This window comes from Idiotropiscis lumnitzeri, chromosome 4 (genome assembly GCF_059441095.1).
Source record: "Idiotropiscis lumnitzeri isolate Australia: NSW breed Sydney's pygmy pipehorse chromosome 4, RoL_Ilum_1.0, whole genome shotgun sequence".
Lineage (NCBI taxonomy): Eukaryota > Metazoa > Chordata > Actinopteri > Syngnathiformes > Syngnathidae > Idiotropiscis > Idiotropiscis lumnitzeri.
In genome coordinates, this window is record NC_142394.1 from 17,503,523 (window position 1) to 17,526,877 (window position 23,355).

The 23,355-nt window shown below is 40.3% G+C and overlaps 1 protein-coding gene across 1 annotated transcript; it reads right to left on the reverse strand.

The window, feature by feature from the left end:
• Positions 1 to 1,838: 1,838 nt before the first annotated feature.
• Positions 1,839 to 22,697, reverse strand: ergic1 (endoplasmic reticulum-golgi intermediate compartment 1). Its single transcript, XM_088295052.1, has 10 exons — positions 22,504 to 22,697; positions 15,341 to 15,402; positions 11,351 to 11,423; positions 10,446 to 10,540; positions 8,498 to 8,622; positions 7,377 to 7,481; positions 7,214 to 7,274; positions 6,039 to 6,139; positions 5,311 to 5,433; positions 1,839 to 3,724 (listed from the first exon to the last, which is right to left on the reverse strand). Exons 1-10 carry the CDS (start codon positions 22,521 to 22,523, stop codon positions 3,617 to 3,619), a joined length of 873 nt encoding a protein of 290 aa, XP_088151178.1. The 5' UTR covers positions 22,524 to 22,697; the 3' UTR covers positions 1,839 to 3,616.
• Positions 22,698 to 23,355: the final 658 nt, after the last annotated feature.

Genomic DNA, 23,355 nt, shown 5'->3' on the forward strand with positions numbered 1-23,355 from the left:
CCGGCCATTCAGGGCACATCCACCACAACAACACGAACAACCCAAAATAAAGTTTAGGTGTTCGAGTATTCTTTGACTGACAGTTTTGAAGCGACGCCTTACAACACAAGCCATTGTCTGCGGAGATTCCACACCTCGCGATCCACATTGTTCAAAGGTGTCAGTCGGGAGAAGATTAGAAAAGAATTTCCACTAGATTACATAAATCATGGAACAGAGTGACATCACCACTAATTGGAGAAATATAAACCGCAAGCGTCAGAAAAATCCCACTAGAACAACTGTGCTTTACTTGAGCCGTATTACTTATGCTGGAACTGGGACTGGCGATTCGGTTGAAGACTCGTTAGCAGTCAGGCTCCAGCCTTCCTGGAGTTTGCATGTTATCCCTGTGCCTGTTTCGGCGTTCTCCCACAATCTAAAAACATGTATGATAGTAATTGGACACTCTATATGAGGGGTGGGCAAACTTTTTGATTGGCAGGCCACAATGGGTTCTAAAATTTGACAGAGGGGCAGATGGATGGAGTGTTTGGGTAACCTCACCTCATCTGAGAAAAAAAAATACATTTAATTTGAAATGAAAGTGAACAAAAGCAATTCAACAATATATATATATTGGAAAAACTGCAGTATTTAGAAAATAAAACATCAACAGGGTTTATTCATTAAATTTTTTTCATGTTCAGCGGGCCGGATTAAAACGTTTAACGGGCCGCATGTGGCCCCTGGGCTGTAGTTTGCCCGCGCCTTCTCTAAATTGTCCCGGGGGATCATTATGAGTGTGAACGGTAGCTGTTCGTTATTGTGTGCCCTGCGATTGGCTGGCTACCAGTTCAGGGTGGACTGCCCGAAGACAACTGGGATAGGTTCCAGCGTGCCCGCAAACCTCGTGAGGAGAAGCTGTTGGATGGATGGATAAATCTGTGACCTTACGTAAGATGGAGGGAACAAAGAACAACGGAATGGCTTCACCTTGAGAAAATGGTTCGGAAAAGGTCCAACCTGACTCCTGACCTGAACCCGATTGAACATCAGTTGGCATAATCCGAAGTGGGCTGAGTACACAAGACGCCCTCATCGCTTAATATGGAAATGTTGCCATGTATAGAACTGCCGCACTTATAGCAGCTGCATTTTGTAAAGTATGCAACCAGGTTATTGGATGCTTTTCTATTTTCGCTTTTTCAATTGAGGTGGAAATGTTTTTTTTTTCCTAAAACTGAACGAGGGTGTGTAGACTTTTTACACCCACTGTAAATTTTCACAGCCGTTGCACACTATTTTATTGACGCTTCACATCATTATGGGCTGTTGTGTGTAGAATTTTGAGAGGCGGAAATAATTTAAAACAAGAACCAAATGAAGAACAATTTCCGGATGCAGCGTATTTTCATTTGTCGTGACCTCGTCTTAAATAATCTCGCATTGTTGATTGACAGGCTTAGTGATGATTCATGTTGCGCAGCAGGCGTATATGCGCCAAAGCTGCCGTTTAGTGGAGGCGGCGGCGCTTTGAATATGTAGCAGGCCACCTGAGGCTGAAAGATGCCGGCTGAATAAAAAGCAGTTGAGTCACACTAAGAGGCTCTTATCGGTGCCACACGTACGCACGGTGACGGCTTATCAGCCTCTTACAAGCTGACATCACACATGACGACCTGGATTGTAAATGAGGTGGCGGGGGGCAAGGTCCACTTCATGCACGTGCGTGCACGCCAAGGGTCAAGTCGCTTGTTTTCAGTTTTATGTACTCCGACAGACGTTTCCGATGGGCTTTCACGGTCACTTTTTAACCTGAATTGTACGTCCCCGACATAACGCGGACGAAACAACAGTTCAGCTACTGAACTTTTATTATGAAATGAAACATCGCGTCTGCATTCCAGACTACAAAAGTACCATATTGTGAATTGGACCTAGAATTGAGTTCTCTCCCCCAAAAAATTAGAGAGTTTAAAAAAAAAAAAGACTTAAATAAATAGCAGATCATTAAATCGCAGTTAATGACTATATGACAGTAACTTCATTGGCACCTTTAGCAAACAAGAATTTAACACAAATTGGCAAATGGGTCACCTCAGTCTTTTTTCGAACACGTGTTCTGTCAACAGAATGAAACAAGAAGGACAATACTTGGTTTGCTTTAAAAAAAAAAACAAAAAACAATTGAAAAACTACGAATGAGCATTATTGCCACACAGAAATGGAAAGAAAGTCATTTCTAACAGCTGCGTGTCATAAGTCTCACATGACCCAAAACAGTTAAAGCCCAGCAGCTTTTATGTTGATGTGGAGACTTTCCATATCCTCATGGAAAAAAAAAACTTCTAAGATCATCAACTGAGCTGTTTTTGTTTCTTTTTCCAACACGCTCAAATCCAAAACATCGACTGTTTCAATCTTTCTCAAGTTTAACTAGCAAATTTCTGAACAGTCCACATCATAATGCACAATTACATTATTAGGATTTTATTCTGATGAAATCTATGCAAGACTGTTTCATAATTTTACACTATTAGTTTTTAAACTTGAAATATTGCAAGATCTTTAATCACCGCGCAAAGTTTAACGGTCACAACAGAAGATTTACTAATCCCACAAATATTATTCTTTTAATGTTGTTTTTCCATTTCAGTGTGGCTCAATACTATTTAATCCAACAAAAAAATTAAATCCAGCATAACATTAAAAACGTCATAACATTTATCAAAACTGTGTTGAAACAAAAACAAAGAGAATGTTGGATGGCAGTTATGATCTGGAAAAAGGCTCCAAAATGGACATTGGTCACAAATGTGTCTAATGTGGAGGGGTTAAGTGCTGTAAAATCTGTAAAATGCAGCTTTCCCCTACATTCATATTGGAAAATTCACCTATCGACTGATGTTTTTTTTCTTTGGAAGAAACCTATCCTGCTTATTTTCTGAAGAACTTGCCAAATCACTGTTTTCGTGCTAAGGCCAAACTTGTGTCAACTTTCAAAGAAGTGTTTGCTGCCATCTTGGCCTGTATGATAAAGAAACGGGAGGAGCTTCATTAGTCAGGCCATGGCTTTGTGTAACAGAAAAATGTTTTCCACATCTTTTGAAGCAATGGTGAACTTTTTTTTAGGGGTTAATTGCTTACAAATTACTTTTAAATTGCAGGTGACCACTGCACTGCTTCAAAACAAAACAGGAGGATTGTGGAAACTCAAAAGCATTTTACAGTAACTCAATGGAAGACTCTTTACCGATGAGTTTAGTTTTGAGGGAAAAAAAAAAAAAAAGACAAAAAAAAAATCCCTTAAAAACAAAAAAAAATGAGTGAAATTTGCATTTTATTACAGTTCCCTTGGCTAACCCATGACTCACTCTTAAGTTGGCCGGAGGAAACAGACATGTGATAGCCAGCATGATCCACACGTCACCAGCGAACACTGAGCCTGAGGGCAGCATCGCTAACCGAGATGAGAGCCAGTAGCCTGAAAGTTAGATCCTGTGCTTCCAACGCCTTCACTAAGCACCAGGATACATTCTTGACAAGGAAGCAAGATTGGATTTAGCTAACAGCCTACTTTGCACTTATAAATAATAACGTAGGGGTGAGGGATGGGGCAGTTTTCGCTTCAGTCCTAGGACATTTTTCCAATCTGGATCTTCTTCCAGGCCTCTGATGCGGTGAATATGCAGGCATCAATGATGCCCGCCACTGTAAATGTCCCTCCAATGATGGCACAGATCTGCACACAAAGTAGAGCTGAACGATTAATCAAACCCAAATTGTAACGTAGTGGAATGCAATTTCAAAATCGCAAAGGCTACAATTAAAAAAAAAACCCAAAAAAAACCGCTTCACTTTGTTTAAATTGTGTATATTTATTTTTATAGTGTCGAGATCAGTACTGCAGCAATTAACTTGAAAAAGTAACTGATTACTTGAATTTAAGTTGGATAACAAGTTCCTTTATTCCATAGTTACATTCAACAGAAGCCGAAACCGCGCTTAACATCAAAGTATAACAAATATTTCTTTAAGGCAGTCTGTTTTGTGCTAACATGTTTAACGCTTCATATTGCCATGGCAACACGTAACATTTTGAATTTACATTGTTTGTAAATAGAACTGATTTCTTTTGGAGAGCTCAAACAGACGCAGGCAAGTTAACAGCATGACCACATTATCCTTTGCGCAGTAGTAACGAAAGGTGACTTAGCTAACTATAATCAAATTACTCCACTGAGAGAAACACGCGTCAGATTATTTATATAAAAATGGACATTTTAAAGTAACGCGTTACATTCCAACACTTCACTGGCCTGACTGGTCTCGATGAGTTCAGTGCTTAAGAAGCGCAATGTACATTTACAGCTCATTGTTTCATGGAACATGAAAAGTTGGGGATGATAAAACCACAGATTTGTTGACGTTATTCATATTCATCGTTTGTGTTTGTTAAATAGTATCTCGGAAGAGGACCTTGAAAAATGCTTCCCAAATTAAATCCCGATTCAATTATTCGTCAAAATACTTCATTCCTAAGAGAGGGTGACACACAATCGGTCAGCAAGGAAATGCTTGTAACTGGCTGACGATCTGTGTTCGCTGCATGCAATATTGGAAGACGGAATGCAACCAAAGAGCCTCATACTTGACTCACAATCTGAAGGAATGACTCACGAGTGCACTGAGAGCAAGCACAGTCATCGCCTGCTTTTAAGTTCGCGTCAGTCACTACAAGGCCTAAACAACACAAAGGTCCAATTAGGGTGGAACTTATCATCTAAAGGGCCAATTTAGCCTTGACCACGCTGTCAGTCAGCAGGAAAAAAAAAAAAACCCCGGTGACGTAATGAAGATATAGCCAGAACATTTAGAAAAAGACTTCTTTTGCTGTTTGGATAAAAGCAAACGGAAGAAAAGTAAGATGCTTTCACTGTGTCGGTAAAGTGATCTTAAAAACAACATTCAATGGCATGTTCTTCATTGGACAGTTAATAGATACGATCAAAAAGAAATAGACATATAACATGCTTTTCATTTGACCAGGATATAGCAAATGATTAATGAAAAACAAGTCCAAATTGCATCAAATCGCTTTGAATTATTTCTTTTAATGAAGGTCACAGCTGATCGTGACGCTCAAAATATAAAATATTTCGATTTGGATTCAGATTTGCGCAAACACAAGAATAAAATACGCGCATTCCACTTCTATATTAATAAAATAATATATTAATAATATTACCATTTCGGAAAAGAAGAGGTCAATAAAGTGACATTTTGGGTGAGGTTCCTGGTATGAAATCCACAGTAAGGTTTACTCACACTGGTGATGAAGCGGTAAAGGGGCTGACTCCTCTCCGTATACTTGACTGTGATTGGACTGAGGTCGTATCGGAACCAGATGGCCGGTATGATCCTGCCCGTGTGGCTGTACGCAACGTACTCCTGCGAAAAGAGCGTGTGGTAAATATGAGCGTGCTGGGGGAGAGAAGCGCTCTAATCAGCAGTGCCATGCATTTTGGAGTCGACTGCCGGGTAATTGCATCCTTATCTGGAGGCCTCTCTGAGTCATAACGGCATCAAGTCACTCGCGATTCATTCAGAACCAGACTTCATTCAAATCCGATGTTTCGATCATCTCAAACCAGAATGAAGGAACTGCTGTGGCACAATTTCGACACGTTTCGCAGACTCTTCTTGATCATTGACTGTGATGAGCCCGAAGCAGAGTTCTCAGAAGTGGTTAACAGTGAAGTCACGCGAGTAGCAACGGATAGGGAACAAATGCTGCCGTGAAGAATGAAAATCTGTGAGTAATTTATGCCCCCAAAATAAAGGGTTTGAAATGGCATATCAATGTCACAAGATGCAATTTAAATAAGATGGACCAACATACATACGCAGAATTGCAAACTTCAGCAAATAACAGAAGAAAGGGTGAATAAAGAAATCAAACACCAGTATGTGGGGGTTCACTGCATGTGCTTTCGTAAGATTGTTTCCAAATCAACGAACGAAGCAGAGAAACAGAAGGGGGGGGACTAGGGTACCTTGTTGGCCACCGTGTACTGGTAGGAGAACCTCTGTTTGCCCGACAGATCCTCATAAACTGTTGGCACAATCTTCAGGATGTAGTCATGTGAGGCCAGAGCTGCAAAAAGGAAAAAAAAATCAATCAATCAGATTTATTAGTTATACCATTTAAGTACGGAGGCTACTAAATGTGCCTCTTTACAGGAATATCGCAGATTTGTAAGTGATCATTTTTGATGGATTTTTAGAGTATCGAGGCAAGTATGAATTTTGAGTTAAGACCCCCATCAATGACGTGCAACGTTGTGTCATAACATGGGAGGTAGCAGTGAGTGTCTACTAACTTGAGGTGCGAGCGACAGGTCAACAACTTGGACGCGTGCCTACCTGTTTGAAAACCACTGCCAGAATGCAAAGCGAAAATTTGCAAGGGCTCGACCAGAAACAGCAAACAAGTATGTTAGTCCACAATTTTTTACAAAACGAATACTAGGGCAACATGTGAAGTGAACATTCGCCAAAAAAAAGAGTCGTTTACAGTGGCAGGACACGCCACGGACGTCATATTTCAAAACAAAAGCAGCACTCTGTTCATCATGCACGCAAGGTAGGAGCACAAATCGACCCCAGCAAAATTCCATGTGCGTGGAAGCGAATCACCACCATGTCTGCTGCACTTCCTGATTCTCCAAAGTATAATTTTGGCCGTGAAAAGATCGGCACTGCGTCTTTCACATCAAAAGCGGACTTATTTCATAATGTTGGCTCGTAACAAGATGGCGTCGTAACTCTAGATGAATTCTATTTGGCGCCGTCAAGGGTGTGGAGGCCATCTGGAATTTTGGAAGTTTCCTGAGCGGCCGGTATATTTCCAGGCGCAGCACGGCTGCCTTTCCAAATGGCGTACATGTGAAGTATGCCTTCAATTCGCGCGATTTCAGACAAATTTACCGTTTCAAATTAAAACATTGAGAATCTCCATTTGCCGGCTCAACAATATCTAGAAGCTTCATCATTGTCCACATTCTGTACATTTGGAGCCAGCTGCATTTTGACCTATCACGACAAGCGTTTGCCTTCTTCCTGATGTCATCTGTGATGACATTTGCATTCAACGTGCCAGCGTTCCACCTCGCTGAATGACACGGTGCCTTCGCACGCCAACGCTCAGGTGTAGTGCGCAATTACGTACGATTAGATGCCAGCTTGTCCGCTCCTCCTAAAGCGTTGAAGGCGCCTTGGACCTTTTGCACCTGTGAGACAAACAAAAGAGATAGGATACGTTTTTATGTTTTTTTTGCCGTATACTTCATTTTTTGGGGGGTTTAATGTGTTCTAAGTGTGCCATTCCCAACCTGAAGCTTCTCTCCAAATGCCAGCTTGTGGATGGTGTGAGTCATGTCAGGACTTTGGGGTTGGGCTGTGGCACTGTGTGTGGACACGTGGAAGTTTCCTGGCACCTGATCACACATGCACAATTACTTTATGCAAATGGTCTCAACAGTGCAAGCGTGTCATCTAAACTAAACCACAACACATTTACACCTGCCTGCAATAAACAGGTTTGTCTGACACCGGCAGAGAGACAATACACGCTCATTAATGTGGTTTGAGTTTGCAGAGGTTTACAACCACATTTTATATTTAGTGAGAGGCGTTTGCTAATATTTTGTCCATCTCGTGTACCAAATGGAGCTAACCAAAATACAGTATCAGAAACTCAGTTGCACACCAACACAAACTAGAGGTAAACGATAGTTTTTGGAACTGATATCACTATTTGGCAGATTAAAATTCACATTACAAATTAATCGGTTGATTAATTTTTAAAAATGTATACGTTAACTTCTTTTTGACACCTTAAAGTAAGCAAAACATTGAAAATATGAATAAAGTGCACAACATTTTGTCATTTATTTATTTTTTTTTCAAATCATTCATTATTATTACTCCTTTCTGTTCTTATGCTGTAATGTGTTAAAAATCAGCAAAAGAAAACTCAAATAAATAAATAAATAGACTTATGCCATCTTTTAAAAGAGCTAATATATTTTGGCCAATTAATACCACGCACGATACAGACATTAAAAATATTAACAAATATTTGAACCTGATCGAATCTAATTCAAACGTTATTCTGAAATGTATGAAACGAGAGCATCGAGTGACTCATTTTGGTGCGTATTTTTACAAGGTGATGGTCGTATTACATTGTGTAGGTTGAACCAAATGTGACATGATCACGTTGCGGATGTTAACGAATAACTTAGTTAATCGGAAACAAGAAGTCCCTAAACTCACCGTGAAAAAAAACAACAGATTTACAATTATTCCATGGGCGAACGTGTCAAATGCCCAACGACCGGGTTAATGATTGCAAACCCTGAGGAGAGACTGACGCATGAGACGTTTGGAATACAAGCTGCGCTTGGCAGGACAGCGTGATGGCGTGCATGTGTGTGCGGCGAGACGTTACTTTGTTGATGGCGAATTCGCCTTCGAAGCGGCAACCGGCTCCGTGGTTGAGAGCAACCTTCATGGAGTTGTCAATATGGCCGACCTCATGGCGCCCCATCTCATCTTGGATGTCCAAACCCACCACTGGAAACGGACAAGTTGCCAAGTCAGGACTTTTATTTAGTAGTTTTTTTTTTTTTTTTTTTTTTTTAAACTGACTGAAGGTTATCACAATATGAAAAATAACAAAATAATGACTGCGTGACATACATCTTGTTAAATGGGCAAATTCATATAAACTCATTCATAAGGACCTCTGAAATCTGAGGGCCGCACATATTCCCCATGGGTGCGTTAATACATTTGACTTACAAGAGATTTTCTAGATATGCAAAGAAATTATTTAACATTTCACTGTCAAGATTACAAATCACAATGATTAAAGATCCTCAAGTAAACACGGCTTTCAAAATTGTCATCTTATTTCCAATGTTAATTCATTCTTGTTTTAATTTGAATGAGGACATCTGCACAGAGCAGGGGCAAATCCATTTTTGCGTGCGAGAGGGCTGTTGGCCACCCCAAAATAAGAAAAGAAAATCCCAAACTGTTTGCCAAATCGTCTTCAACAGGTGTTAAAAATAACAAGAAAATACACAACAACTACTAAAATAACTAAATCATTGAACGCTTTTTAGTGAGTGTCGTAAAGTCCGACAATGTCATCATTCAATTTATGTGTACGCAGCCCTCAAAGGAAAAAGTTCGGACACCCCTGCAGTGTACCTAAATTTGACCCATAAGGCCAGCGACGAGGAAATGTTACACCCAGCTTGCTGGCCAGCCCTGTCAGTCTCTGTTTGTGTTTTTCCGTCGTCGCTAGCCACGACCCGTGTGCCACCCCACCGGGCCCGCTCACGGCGGCCTATTTTCAGCGCCCGGCCGGCTATGTTTCGCCTGCGAGCGTAGGTAGGATGTCCACTAAAGACCTCCGCATGCCGTCTGTCTGACCTTTGACGCCGGCGGCATGTTGGACGCTCATTTGCTGTGCTTTCATTTTTCACGGCGAGCTCAAAATACAGCAGAGCGCTGTTTGTCCTTTTCAAGAGATTAAAATCTGCAAGAAGTGAATCAGGGGTCGGGGAGATGACGATGACGATGATGTTGAGGTTATTACAGGCGGGTTCTGCTTTTTCCAGTCATGCGACGTTGTAAAGGAGAGTGGAGGAAGATGATGTGGAAGTGCGGAAGGGCAGATAAAAGTGAAGGAGCTTTCCATGATGACGTGACTTTTCTTAAGTACGACCTTTTAAGAAGTCTGGCAAACATACGACAAAACCTCTCAGGCAGAGAATCGCAAAGTTCAAGCTGACTGAACTGCTTGATTCTTCTTGCAAAAGAAATAAAAAATAAAAACCACCATGAACATATTGATTAAGCTTTCAGTCTGGCTTTTGTCTCGCATGTCATGCGAGATCTTGCCACAACACAAGGTCGACATCTGTTTTCCCGCATTCCAAAAACTTCTTTTATAGCAATCTGGAGCCCATTTTTCACTCGTGTTCATCCGAGTCACCAGGTTTTTGACTTGCTTGTTTGATTTGTGGCCGGCGCATAGTTGGTCGTGGCAGTCATGAGGAGAGAAAATAAACAGAGACTGCTCTTCGTCATGACACCACCAAGCTGGGGGGGGGGGGGGGGGGGGGGCAACACACAACACACTTGATGTGAAAGGCGGACGTTGACCGCGTGGCAGCGACACTTCAAACGGGGGCAGACGAAGATATGTGTGCCACTAAGTGGGGGCGAGCCAAAACAAGGGCCTCAATCGAAGGGCACGGCAAAAACAGGAACGCCAAAGAGGCGATGACGGTGTGAAACAGACGCAAGTGGACGATATAGAAAATGATATGCGTGTGTGCGTGTGTGCGTGTGTGTGTGTGTGTTTATATTGTGTATATACTCACAATCACAGTGTAAGTTTGGCAAACTGACGTTTAAACTCACTTCTATCTTCCCACCACTGTCTTTGTCTGGATCATCCACATACAGTTCATTTACACTAGCAAGAGAAGAAGACAAGACAGTTGTGGTCATTTTTTTTTTTTTTTTAAATAATGAAGTAAAAGCTTGAGTGACGCAAAATCAATCTCTTTGATACCCTTTTTTTTTTTTTTTTTTTTTTTTTTTTTTACATGTCAAACAAACAATTTTCTATTTCCAATTAAAGAAAAAAAAAAGGAAGAAAAATCATTTGGAGTTATGCGAAGCTTGAGGACTCACATTCCAACTCGTGCGTCATACGCGTTCTTACTTGCGATCCAAGTTTGATTTGTGTTTTGTTTGATATGACTATTAATAGCCCCCAAATCCCCAAATTATTTTTACACTTGCATGACTTCCGAATGTTCCAAAACTAATTCTGTGACGCCACTCTGTGCTTTTGTCTTTTTTTTTTTTAGTAAGACTGAGTTTTTTAGATTTTCTCATTTAACAGTTAATAAAGGGTTTATTATGGCCTCCATTTCCATTATTTCTAATGTATTTCTTTTTATTAGAAGTCCAAATTTCTTCATTATATGATACATTGTATCCATCTCTGGCGTCAACTCATATTGTGAGCCTTTACGTATCCCTGCCAGTGTAATTTCCGTGTCGTTCGTCACATGGCTTGCCTAATTACACATCGCCCGGGAGCGCAGCGGAGCCAATTTCCTGTGACAAAACGCACTTCGCTCATTAGCTCTGACGACACAAAGAAAGAAAACGCATTCATTGACATCACGTCATGACGTTCCACCTGTGCATTCTCACGTGCAGGTTTTGAACGAGAGTTGCGACAAATATATTGAAACTCGGCCGTGCTACCTACATTTCAGTGGCTATGAATCCAGTCAGCTCGGAGAGGAAGAGGAAGAGTATGACGACACAGCACAGGATGGAAACTGCGGGCAGAGGGGAGCAGAGTGTAAATCAATATCTTTGCTTCATACACACACACACACACACACACACACACACACCGTAAATGACATATGGCCCTTCTCCAGTACCAATCTCAAATGACATCACTATTTTTAAGCGATGATGCAAACCAAATGTGCCAGTCTGCTCCACGAAGGAGACGAGGATGAGCCGCGGTGTTGACATTAATGAAATCACCGAGGCTGTAAATAGTCTCCGTGAATAGCAGCTCTAATGGTGGCGCTCAGGCTCGCTGTTACACTCTTTTTAGACGACCTCCTACACTAATTACACATTAAATGCCATCACACCGCAGCGGCAAGAAGGAGGTGAGCTCATATAGACCGGCAAAACGCCCAGCTTTGCATTTCTTGAGAAGACGTAAATGTTCGTGACTCACGAAATCCACATGAACTATTTGAATTTTCCAGAAAACCGTGGAAGTTGAAACTACAGTCAGAACATATTTAAACAAACAGCGGCCAAGGGCATTAATGTATCCAATTGCTGGTTGTCATGCCAACGCATCCAGGGACAAACTAAACATGAAGTCCAAATTAGGCCTGAAAATTTTCTTTGCATGATTTAAGTCAGTGATTCTCAACGGGTGGGTGGAGGACCCAAAAGCTAATAAAAATTTAAATGTATTTGTATTCAGATTTTATTCGGGACAATGTGGAGAAATTTCAATATCTCCGGAATTAATAAAAGAAGCGAGCATTAATGTGGGAAAATGCTCAAATAAACAATCTTCTTTCTCGCCTCCTCTTCATGAAGCCTCGACGCTTGAACGCCAAAATGGAGACCAGCTTCAGCTCATCGGCCTCCCCAAATGCGAAATTCAACCCAAATCAATGTGCTGGGTCAGAAATAATTAACTCAACCTTCAGTAAAAGTAACCCAATATGCTCCAACACAACGCAGCATTTTTTAAAGTGTGTAAAAAAAAAAACAAAAAAAAGGAATATAGGTATTAAACTGAATTTTTTTCAAATTGAAACCCGAGCCTTAGAAAAGAGGCCGCTGTTGCATTATGCCTTAAAATTAAGACAGGGTGTTGAATTATTTATTTACATTCTACTGCACTTGAGAGGTTACCCGATTTTTTACACTTGCATGATGTTAAATTGTGACTTTAAACTGCCTGCAGCGTTGATAAAGTTTTGATGACGAAGACGAACATGATTTTTGTACCTCTATTATTTCCTCTGGGAATAACCTAAAACAAAAAGTGTGTGCTCCAAAAAATAAAGCAGTCAGGCCCTTTTACTGAATATTATAAACTAATGCGCTAAGTGTTGCTACAAAATAAAAACAATAATAATAAAATAGGGAAGCAACCAGTTCTCAACATAGCGGTCAGACCGCTGCGGTGAGAAGCCATGGCCGGAACGCCCCCCCCCCGAGCAGGTGAGGCGTGTTTACGCGGCAACCGTCTCCAAGGATCGCAGTCACATGACCTTGCGGTTGGCAGGGCGTCGCAGTCAAACTTGCGGCTGTTGGAGGATCTACTTTGGGTAATGTTTAACCGCCAAACAACGGTGTCGCAACGAAACAACAGTCAGCAATTCAACTTGAAGCGGAGACGCCAAGACTTCTACTTCCTGAGGTTACTGGAGAGGAGGAGGGAGGGGGGGTTGAGTACAGTAGGAAAGAGTGACAAATCGAGCAATATTACATGAGCTCATCCTTCCTCGCGTCCGCACGTTCCCACGTTTCACAGAGGGTGAAAATGTACATTAGCAAGGCCCCGCACAGTCTGACGCCACGCTGTAAACAAACGCACCTTTCTACCGTTGGGCCCGCCCGAGGCTCATTTGAAACACCAAACGAGAACAATGAGCATTTTCTATCAGCTCAGACAGGCCCAACAAATATTACGCACGACGCTGGAGGGGCTCCGGAAAAAACACGGCCGTGGTTAAAAACGGATGTATTGTTAAATGCAAATACCATACCCCAAAGGAATGCGGCGCTAAAACAGACCAACTACCGCGTAAGGGAGCAAATATTTGGCCTTTTGTGATGTGGAGGGGGTCGTTTCTAGTCCCCCCCCTCCGATGCCGCCAACAAGCCGGACGACCAGACAGTGGATGGCGACAGGAAGGGTGGTGACCGACTGACTAACTGACGGACCGGGCGAAGGAACTACTCGCATCCTTTTCCTCTTCTGTGGGAAACGGACATCTTTAGCGGCCTCACTCTCCTCCCTGTCATCCAGGAAGGCGTTTGTAATCAGCGACACTGAAACATTATGTCATTTAGTATGCGGAGACTCAGTCTTTTGTTCTACGATGCGCTTTCATCAGTTGACCGATGCGAGGGGATGAGTGAGGGCCCCAAAATGTGTCATGGGATCTTCTGAAGTGGTGAAAATGTTAAATGATTAGATGATGACTTAGTGGTGACAAACACGCAGCGTGGGAGGAAAAGTATTCCGTATCCAAAGTGCCTGCGGTCATCATTAACACTGTTGTCATAGCAGCCAACCAAACGGGTACAACGGCACGTGCGTTCACTCAGCTACGGGGCTTCAATTACACCGGATCTCACGGTATCACGTTGTGCTTTAATTACCCTTCCTTAAAATAAGAGTCGTTACTAAACTGGTTCTGCAAAACAATGCGAAACAGACGCAGAAATATACACGCACGCTTTAGGATTGGTTCACACAACAACAAGCTGGTAAGAAACGAAAACCGGATTTGTACCAAGTTTTGGGGACAAAGTCGAAACAATTGCTGTTTTCAAACCTGTTGGCAGAAAATAGACTCAAATATGAATGTACGTGCCAATCCGTCACACCTTTTCCTCTCAGTCATCTATCTGGGAAATGCTGGTTGAGTTTAGGCAGTGGCGGCCCGTGCATTTCGACACGTAGGCCTTCAGCGACGTTCTACTTAGTCCGATTAATCTTTTATGACACCACGGCTGGACAAATAATATACAGAAAGACACTTGCGCACTACTGAGTGAGTGTCAGACGTCCTAGCTTCTCTTGAAAGGTCCGTCTTGAAAATGACCTCGCAGGTTTATCTGCAATTAAATCCACACTTTCCCTGCTTCAGCCATTGTGGTTTAAAAAAAAAAAAAAAAAAAAAAACAAGCAAGAAAATATTTTAGATTTTCAAACGCCGGTTACGACCTGAGGGTGTGCTGATTCCGCATAGCGCTGCCGTCTCACGAGTGAGTATCCAATCACAAAACGCGTTCATCACATTCAGAGTAAGGCCAGCGAGAAGGCCCGACTGTAACCAACTCGTGATCTGATTGGCTATCGTAACTGTCTATCAACTGCAGAAGCCCCTCATTCACACAGAATAGATGCCCGCATGATTGTATGCAAAGGCCTCGGACGAATAGTGCATGCTACAGGTATTAAGAAATCTACCCGGCAACACGAGCTATCTGAATTCTGATTGGATAAAACTCTCAATAAAAAGACAACACTAGGACAGAATATGATCATGATTTCTTGACTATGTTAGGCCAGCAGAGAAGACCTTGAAGGCCTTGACCGCCCACCACTGAGTTTAGGTTATCGTTGCAGTACATGCACATTTGGCTGGAGAAGTGCAATCAACACAAATGCTATAACACCATCGTCATTTTGCCTATTACATATTTGTGAATTTTAATTCATCTCCATAAGTGACATTTTCAAACTACTTCCATGTTTGCAAATATTTGCTTTTTCAGGCTTCAAGCGACGCTGGTGTGTGTCCAGAAAGACACGGTTTACTTGTTTCCAATGCAAAGTGGTGCCTGAAGCTGAGAAATGACATCTATGCGTTAGTTTAGCGTTTCGGTGAGCTTGATTGAGGTGCAAAATGTGAATTTTGTCTCAGTTCGAACAAGAAAGAGCATTTTAGCATCAAACGTCATGGATTGTACTCACTGAAGGCGCCTGTGTACGTGGGCTGGGTCAGATCTTTGGGCACTTTCCTGTAGATATCGAACCTGAAAAGAAAAAAAGGGGACAAAGGGGGTGTAAAGAGTGGTGCGATAAAAAAAAAAAAATTAAAAAGGTAAACACGACGCGCTGTGAAGGGAAGAACATTATGTACTCGTCGGGCCGTGCGATATTACGGAAGAGTGCTGGAATGTTAGCCCTGGAACGCCGCCATGACTTCTACAGGCCCAGACAGCCTGCTGCAACACACACCCAGCTGTTTGCACTCCATTTGTGACCCGACCTCAACGTAGCTCCTTCACACATAACATTTACACAAGAAAGCACAAGACCAATAAAAACAAAGTCGCGATAAGATCATGATACTTTGACCAAACCCCTGACAGCATCAGGATATAGTCTCAGTCGTAAAATGAATTAAAAAGACAATTCATCAACAAAGCAGAAAAATATCTCAGCAGCTGGAAAAGGGAAACGGCTCGCCCAAAAACGACGGCTAGTATTTTGATGGTTTTCTTTTTTGTTTAGTTAGCAGGATTACTCTGTTAACTTCATTGCATTGTCCACAATTTTGTGTAAATGTAAATATATATATAGATATTTAAAACAATATTTAAACCCTAAAAGTTGTCCCAAAAACCCTGGGAAAGATTCAATATACGTAAAATGGAGGAGGGAAATCCGATATTAGGGGCTGCTCAATTATAGAAAAAATATTCGTCATGATTATTTAAGTAATAATTGACATCACGTTTTTGAAATATTTTGGGTGCAAAAAAATATAAATGGTTCTGTTCATTTATTAAATAATAAATGATCCATATTCAAATCACAATATAACAGTATATGCAGGACATATACAAATTATTGAAATAGACATATTGCTCTAGCCTGTGATCAGACTGGTGATCGGTTTATTACTATACAACTCGTTTATTACTATATAACTCGCTGTTCGGTCATTGGCCTGAAGATCCTGATTGTGTAAAGTCTATTTCTGATACTGCTATTCAATGTCAATACTCGTAAGTTATAGCTGATCACGGAATAATGCTTTCGCTAACCTACGTAATGATCGACTCATGCAGCAAAGTGGACCACCATCGTATAAAAAAAACAAAAGTGAATTACTGCATAACTCATCATCATACGGTGACTCTTCTAGTGATGTTATTGCAGCCTACTTATGGAGTGAAGAGGAGGCAAAATGTGCGACTAAACATCAGAACTATTTCAGTTTGTGAGCTCACGCATATGTCCTTTTTGGGCTGTGATACATTTTTCAAGCCAAACTGCCCCACTGACAGCGCACAACCTCACGCACTCCTTCCTCATCTCCGGCCAAAGCAGTCACATCTGTTGACATTTCTTCCACCGAGAGCTGCCAGTGAAATCATGACGGCTGAGGCAATGCAGGGTGGGGGAGGAAGTGGGAGGGAGGTGCTTCCTGCCCAGCAGACTCTGCTACTTCACTTTGTTTCACCATTCCTGAATTGAATTCCAGACCCTCAGAACTTAAACGATGGCAACAAAAAAGTCCGTTGGGATGAGCATGATAATCGATTAATCTTCTGTTAAGCCTTCAGTCAATAGAGGAGATTTGCATAACCCTGCTTTGAAGTAGGGCACCAACTAACAATTGTTTTAATAATTTATTAATTTGTCGATCAGTTGGTCGATTTTTTTTTTAATTCATCAAATAATTTTTTAACTCATTCACTGCCATTGACGGATAAATACGTCAAAGATCCATTTTTTTTCCACTCGGCTGATAGTGAATGAGTTAATCAATCCAATTAATTGACATGTTTTAAAATTAATCAAATTAATTTACACCCCTTTATTTAACACCATGACACTATTTCAACTTGACAGTTCAGAAAATATGCTAGCATAAATAAATGAAAAATCAGACACTGGTTTGTTCAGAAAATGCTTAAAAAAGAAAAAAGGAGAAAAAAGAAAATTGTAATTGTTTTTTTCAAAGTAAAAGCAAATGTTTGATTTTTGATTGAACACTAAAGATTAAACATTAAAGATAATTAGTCTCTAATAAAGGATAACAGAAATCTGAGAATTTACTGTTGAGAAGCTGTAATGGCGAGCATTTTTACCATTTTAAATTAAAAAAGGTATTTTCAATGATTTAACGATTAACATGATAATCGATTCATTTGTCAAGGAATAGTCGCACCTCTACTTTGACGATATTGTGGCGGAATGGAGTGCAATACTTGCTTGAAACCAGCAGAGGCACTGCTGATTCAATCTTCGCGATGGAAATTTCAATGTGCGCCATAATTTGGCGGAGTAAAATAATTTAGAACATTCGGAAAAAGACTCATATGTGCGAAAATAACTAAATGAATTTTCTCCCCAGTTGATGAAGCAAATTTTATCTTAAGGTTACTTAAAGGAAAACAGAATTAAGTAAAAAAAATAAAATACAGAGGCTTTTACATTAAGTTCTGTTTGTTTGTTTTTTTTCCCTCCCTTTTATTTTAGATCATGACTTGTCTTTAATTCATTATATATGTTTAAATAAAGAATTAAAAATAAATAGAAATGAAATAGAAAACATGTTTTTCACCGCTTAGAGCACAGAGGTAGACAAACGGTTTCACGTTTATTGGTTGACTGAGAACTGTTCGCCTTTTCCGAGTTCTAAGAGAATTAATTAAAATAGGAAGAAAACCAAAAGGGAAAATTTTAATTGTTGGGAAAAAAAATAATATTGTGGATTACAATTGGAGAAGGATTCAAAGCTGTGTTTCTTAGCACCACACATGAATTCTTTCAATACATGACATCTCGCTGTCATGACCTGACGTCACACGTCTAACGCAAGCCTGATCAGCAGTTACCTTATTTGGTCTATACCGCCGTTAGCTAAACTGTACTACTTGGCATCTTTTCATTCTTACAATGTTACTTTATATAAATTTGTTACCTACTTGCACAGTATTTTTAAAATGCTACAGGGAATTCTCAATCCGGGAGGGATTAAACGGAAGCCCAGACAACAACCTCAACGCATTGTTGTCGTGAGTGTCCACGCTAATGTGTGTCTCATTACACTTGGGAACATAATTTACCCCCACCCCCCCCAAAAAAAACGTGCCAGTTGATGAACAGGCGTGCCACAATGGCATCTGTCGTGTGTCTTCATTTTTAAAATGAATCACATGTCACGTGACGGGCGCTGATGTTGCAATTTCACATTTTTGGCAACAATGTCACTCTGAGGTCTGATCATGAAGTCATAAAGGTGACTCCAGAAGCCGTTCATTGAGCAAAGAAAACATTTTTGGAACGCATTTGTTGTCTGAAATTCTCATGACGACAAAGATGCGCTGAACATTGTGTGCGCTCTGTACACTCTCGTGGGAGATCACACTTTTCATACGTTCATTCATTTCCTCTCCTGAGAACTCGACGTAATCATGAATATTAATGTTGACTCGGAGAGGCCGTCCTCGACGCTTGTAATTTCCTGAATTGCAGTCAGCGCGTCTGCCTCGTTTCGTCACTTCTCGCCGCTCGCTCTCGTGTGCAGCGCCTCAGTTGCGCGATGATTAGTGAGGACATTGTGTACCGTCCACTCTGCTGATCCCGGCAAACGAAAACACAGCGTGGCTTTTTTTAAAGAAGGAACCTTATCAAATGCTTCTTACGAGGCAAATGAGTCAGTATGAGTCAGTTGTTCACAAGTCCTGTAAAAATGTTTTTTTTCCTCCCCATCACACTTATTTAGAGCTTAAGCGACGCATTTGCCTTGGACTTTATGTACAAATGATGCATCATTAAAAGCAGGGCTGGATAATTAATCAAATTCAAATCGACATTGCTATGCAGTAGAATGTTAAAAGACTTTATTTACAACGCTAATTGAAGTAGAATTGAAGAGAAGCTGGCTTTCATATTAATTCGCGCTTCGTTTGCCTTTATTTTAGTGCACGCCTAATCCGTAAAATCAAAAGAAAAATGTATAATGATAGTTTTTGTAGGTCCGTGCAATAAATCAAAATTCAATTAGGATTATTACACTCAAAGATTAAAAAATTGGCATGGCGTAATCGTAGAAAACAATGATTATGCAAAGTATTATTATACAAATTGTACTTATTTTACAACATCTAATACTATAGTTAGTATACTTGAATTCAAAATTTGAGAATTCTATTGAAATTGGACGTAAATTCCATAGTTGATTACGTTTCAAAATCGTTCAGCCCTAATTAAAAGCTGCACTTAAAACCCCAAAAGGACATTGTGACATGTCTCATGTGACTGACTTTATCTTAGATTATGATACGGAAGACAATATTATCCCAAGAACATTTCAAAAGATGATTGAAATTTTATCAATTGCATAAATAATTGAATTAAGGAAAAAGACTGAAATCACTGTTGTGTACCAAAGCCAACCACCCCCGAGGGTGATATATGACATCATCCAATCGGAAAATATTACACTTTGATATTTTGGTATCATGACTTTTTTTTTTTTTCATAAATGGATTCATTGATTACCTTTGCACACAACTAATCAAAAAGATAACTTTGCTACATTAACATAGATAACAGAACGCTTCAATAAAGGTAATTCGGAGAATACTTAATTAGGTGAGCTTTGAGCTCAGAACACACTTGGATGGCGCAAGTACGTCATTTATATAGTGCACCTTGGCGTGCATGGCGTTCAGTCGGTAAATGGAACATGTAGTACAGGTGCGGGTGTTCATAAACAGAACATAGGATTAAATGATGTCATGTAACTCGGGTACGTGTCAATGAGAAAGCACACGCTTGATGCGGCTCGTGTGCTCGAACATCCTGTGCGGCACGTCGTTCTGGGAAGGCTTCAACCTATGGCGCAATTGTGAGTCGTGACACAGGCTACTGAAACCGGCGCTAATTAATTGGTCAACGGAGTTCTGGTCCAGTGTTGCAATGCAAGTTTGTGTAAGTCTAAACAGGATTTGACCAGCTGATAACACCCATTACACAACTACTCTGTCACAACAGATTTGTTATACAGTACTGAAATGCTTTACAGTTCACCTATTGTGACAAGCACAACGAGTCATGAATTGCAATGATATTTGCAATAATGAGGACATATCTTAAAGGGGCAGACCAGTCAAAATTCATTTTCCACCTTTCTTCTTAGTGTGTGGAATAAAGCGCAAATATCAAGGCACCTGATTTCCCAAATTAAGAAAAAAAGGTTTAAATAAGCAAGCATCAAAACAATGACATACCTGTACGCAGCCATATTGGACAATTTGGACCACTTCATGTAACCCTTGTGATGTCACGCGTGCAGTAGACTAGACTTTTCATATCGAATTTGCTTAGCGGTTTGTTGTGCTATAAAAATGCCAGATGGCGTCGTCAAGTGTTGCCATAATTTAGTTATCACTTCTCGCGTCAGGTTTCATATTCTTTTCTAGGAGAAAGGAAGCGAGGGTGGTAGTCAGCCTGTGAGCCTCCAATGTGACATTGATCCCAACTCTACATCTAAAAAACATAAACCAAGTGTCATCAAAACGTATGCGCGCAAGTGTGATAATCATTCTCTGAAAATATTACACCGAAAATCGCAGTATTTTGGACGATCGTTGGCTTTTAATTTGATTCATTGTTCAGCCCTATTTTTTCGAAATCCATCGTCCAATCATAAAATGCTGATAGAGATATCTAACATGAAAATCGGGATGTGGACTTTTATCCATACCGTTCAGGCCGAGGCAACAGTTCAAATGGAGACTTTGCCAAATACAAATATGCGCCATGACCACGCCAAGAACTTCTCCGAACAATCAAGTGCTAACGGTGCAAGCTAATGCTAAACATCGCATCCATCCATGCAGATCTGAGATTAGCTCATGAGAGGCCTGATTATTATTAATAATTAACACTCAATTATGTGAGGACACTGATCATGTAAAATATTTCTCATAATAATTAGGATAAGATCAATTTAAGTCATTTTATTTAAAAAAAATATTGAACCTTTCGACAAGGTCAATGCAAGTGCGAAAAAGTGAAATAAATGGTTAGTATAAAGATTGAATAAACTCCTTTTTTTTACATCATGTGCTTAGCAGGGATGGTCGATGTGGCTGAAAAATGTTTAAAGTATTTCATATCAATGAATAATGATAATTATTGATTTTTTGTACCTATTTAAAATATGAACCATTGTAATGTTGTGTCACTGTAATATGCAAAGTTGGACACTATTTGCTTATTTGCAGAAGGCATACAGCATACTTCCAGAGATATGGCTTGGGGTAGTTGCCGTGTTTTCATATTTATTATTTTATAATAACTCGTAGCACTTCAGTGTATTTTTTGATAAGGGTAGGCTTATTCCGCTGCAGAAATCGGGGATCCCGTTACAATCTTTCATCAGCTTCTGCTGACAGTTTACGTTGCTAGTTAAAGCTATTCTGCACTAACACTGCAGCTCTGCTTACCTTTCACATGATCTTTTTTTAAAAAGGTACACATTCATATCATGTGTCCCCCTTCATACTTGAAAAGTGAGTCAAACTTGATGAATGAATATTAATTTCTTGACAGTCACAGGATACGTTTCTGATGCTACCCACTAACGACCACATTGCTAAATGAGTGTCAACATCCTCTATTTGTTTTATTTCAGGATATGCATTAATGAGTTCCAACAGCACTGCAGGCGTGACCATTAAGTCTGGCTCACGAGTATCAATGTAGAGGCTCTGCAATGTCAACAAAGTGACTCTTCGTTGTTGCAAAATCATTAAAATGTTCTCTGAACCTTTTCCACTTTATCTTGTGTATTGAATTCCCAACGCATCACTGACGCACGCTAAATACGCAACAGTATCGAGCAGCATTAGACGGGGAGTCCTGAGGCTAGTCATTTTTTTTCCATTTTTAATATTTTTTCCAGGGCCGATGAACATAAGGGTGGTGTGAGAAAACAAACTTGAGGCACCTGGAGGGTGGGGGGGGGCACAAACGATGTGACAATGAAGCCTATTCATGCCAGATGTGATTACCGGAACAGCATCGACTGGCTAGTTGGTGGCGCTGCAGGGATGCGAGCAAAAAGCCTCACATCCGAACCAAAATTGAAGCGGAAGTCGAGTACTCACCTCCTGACATCGAAAGGCATGATGCTCGCACAGGCTACGGTGAAGGTGGATTAGCGGGAAAAGTCAGAAGCAAAAGAGAGCACAAGGTTGTTCTCAAAGCTACCGGTGGTTCAGCGGTACCGGGGCTGACGTCAGTTTAGGACGCTTTGCACGATGTGATTGGCGGAGAGCTACTTCCGGCTGGTTGTGATTCTGCTTCCTGTGGCAAGGAACGCTGAAATTAAGAAAGAAACGTTTTGGCTTTTAAACGATGGAACAATTTTAAGTATATTCAAAAGCAATCTATCTGAGGGCACATAAAATATAAACTTTGACTTTGAGCATTTTCTGTCACTTCAAATCGATATTATAAAATACAAGTAAAATATTAAGTTAATGTTATTTCAACAACAACAAAAATGAAGAAACTTTAATAGATACATAAGCGACAGTAAAAAGTACAATGAAATCTTTTATTATTATAATTTGTCATTAGTGTTTTTATTTGTTCTTAGTGTGTAAAATGGGTACACTATTTTTCAGACTGAGAAATTAGTACAATTAGGCTAGTGTACCCTGAAACCTTTTGTCATACCACGAGAGTGATTCATAATGTTGATGATTCTCCAAAAGTAGAACGTAACTACGGAAGCGTACTTCTGCCACACCAGGAAAAAAAAACATACCAAATTTATCATGGAAAAACATAAATGTAACAAAACTGTTTATTAAATGAAAATATTTTTATTTTTGTTTCCTCAAATCAAACATTTAATTCTTCTGATTCAAGTGTTTTTTTTAACTCAAATTGAAAATAAAACCAAATAACATTTTGCCTTTAAAAATGTAAACTTAATATATTAGGAACAAAAC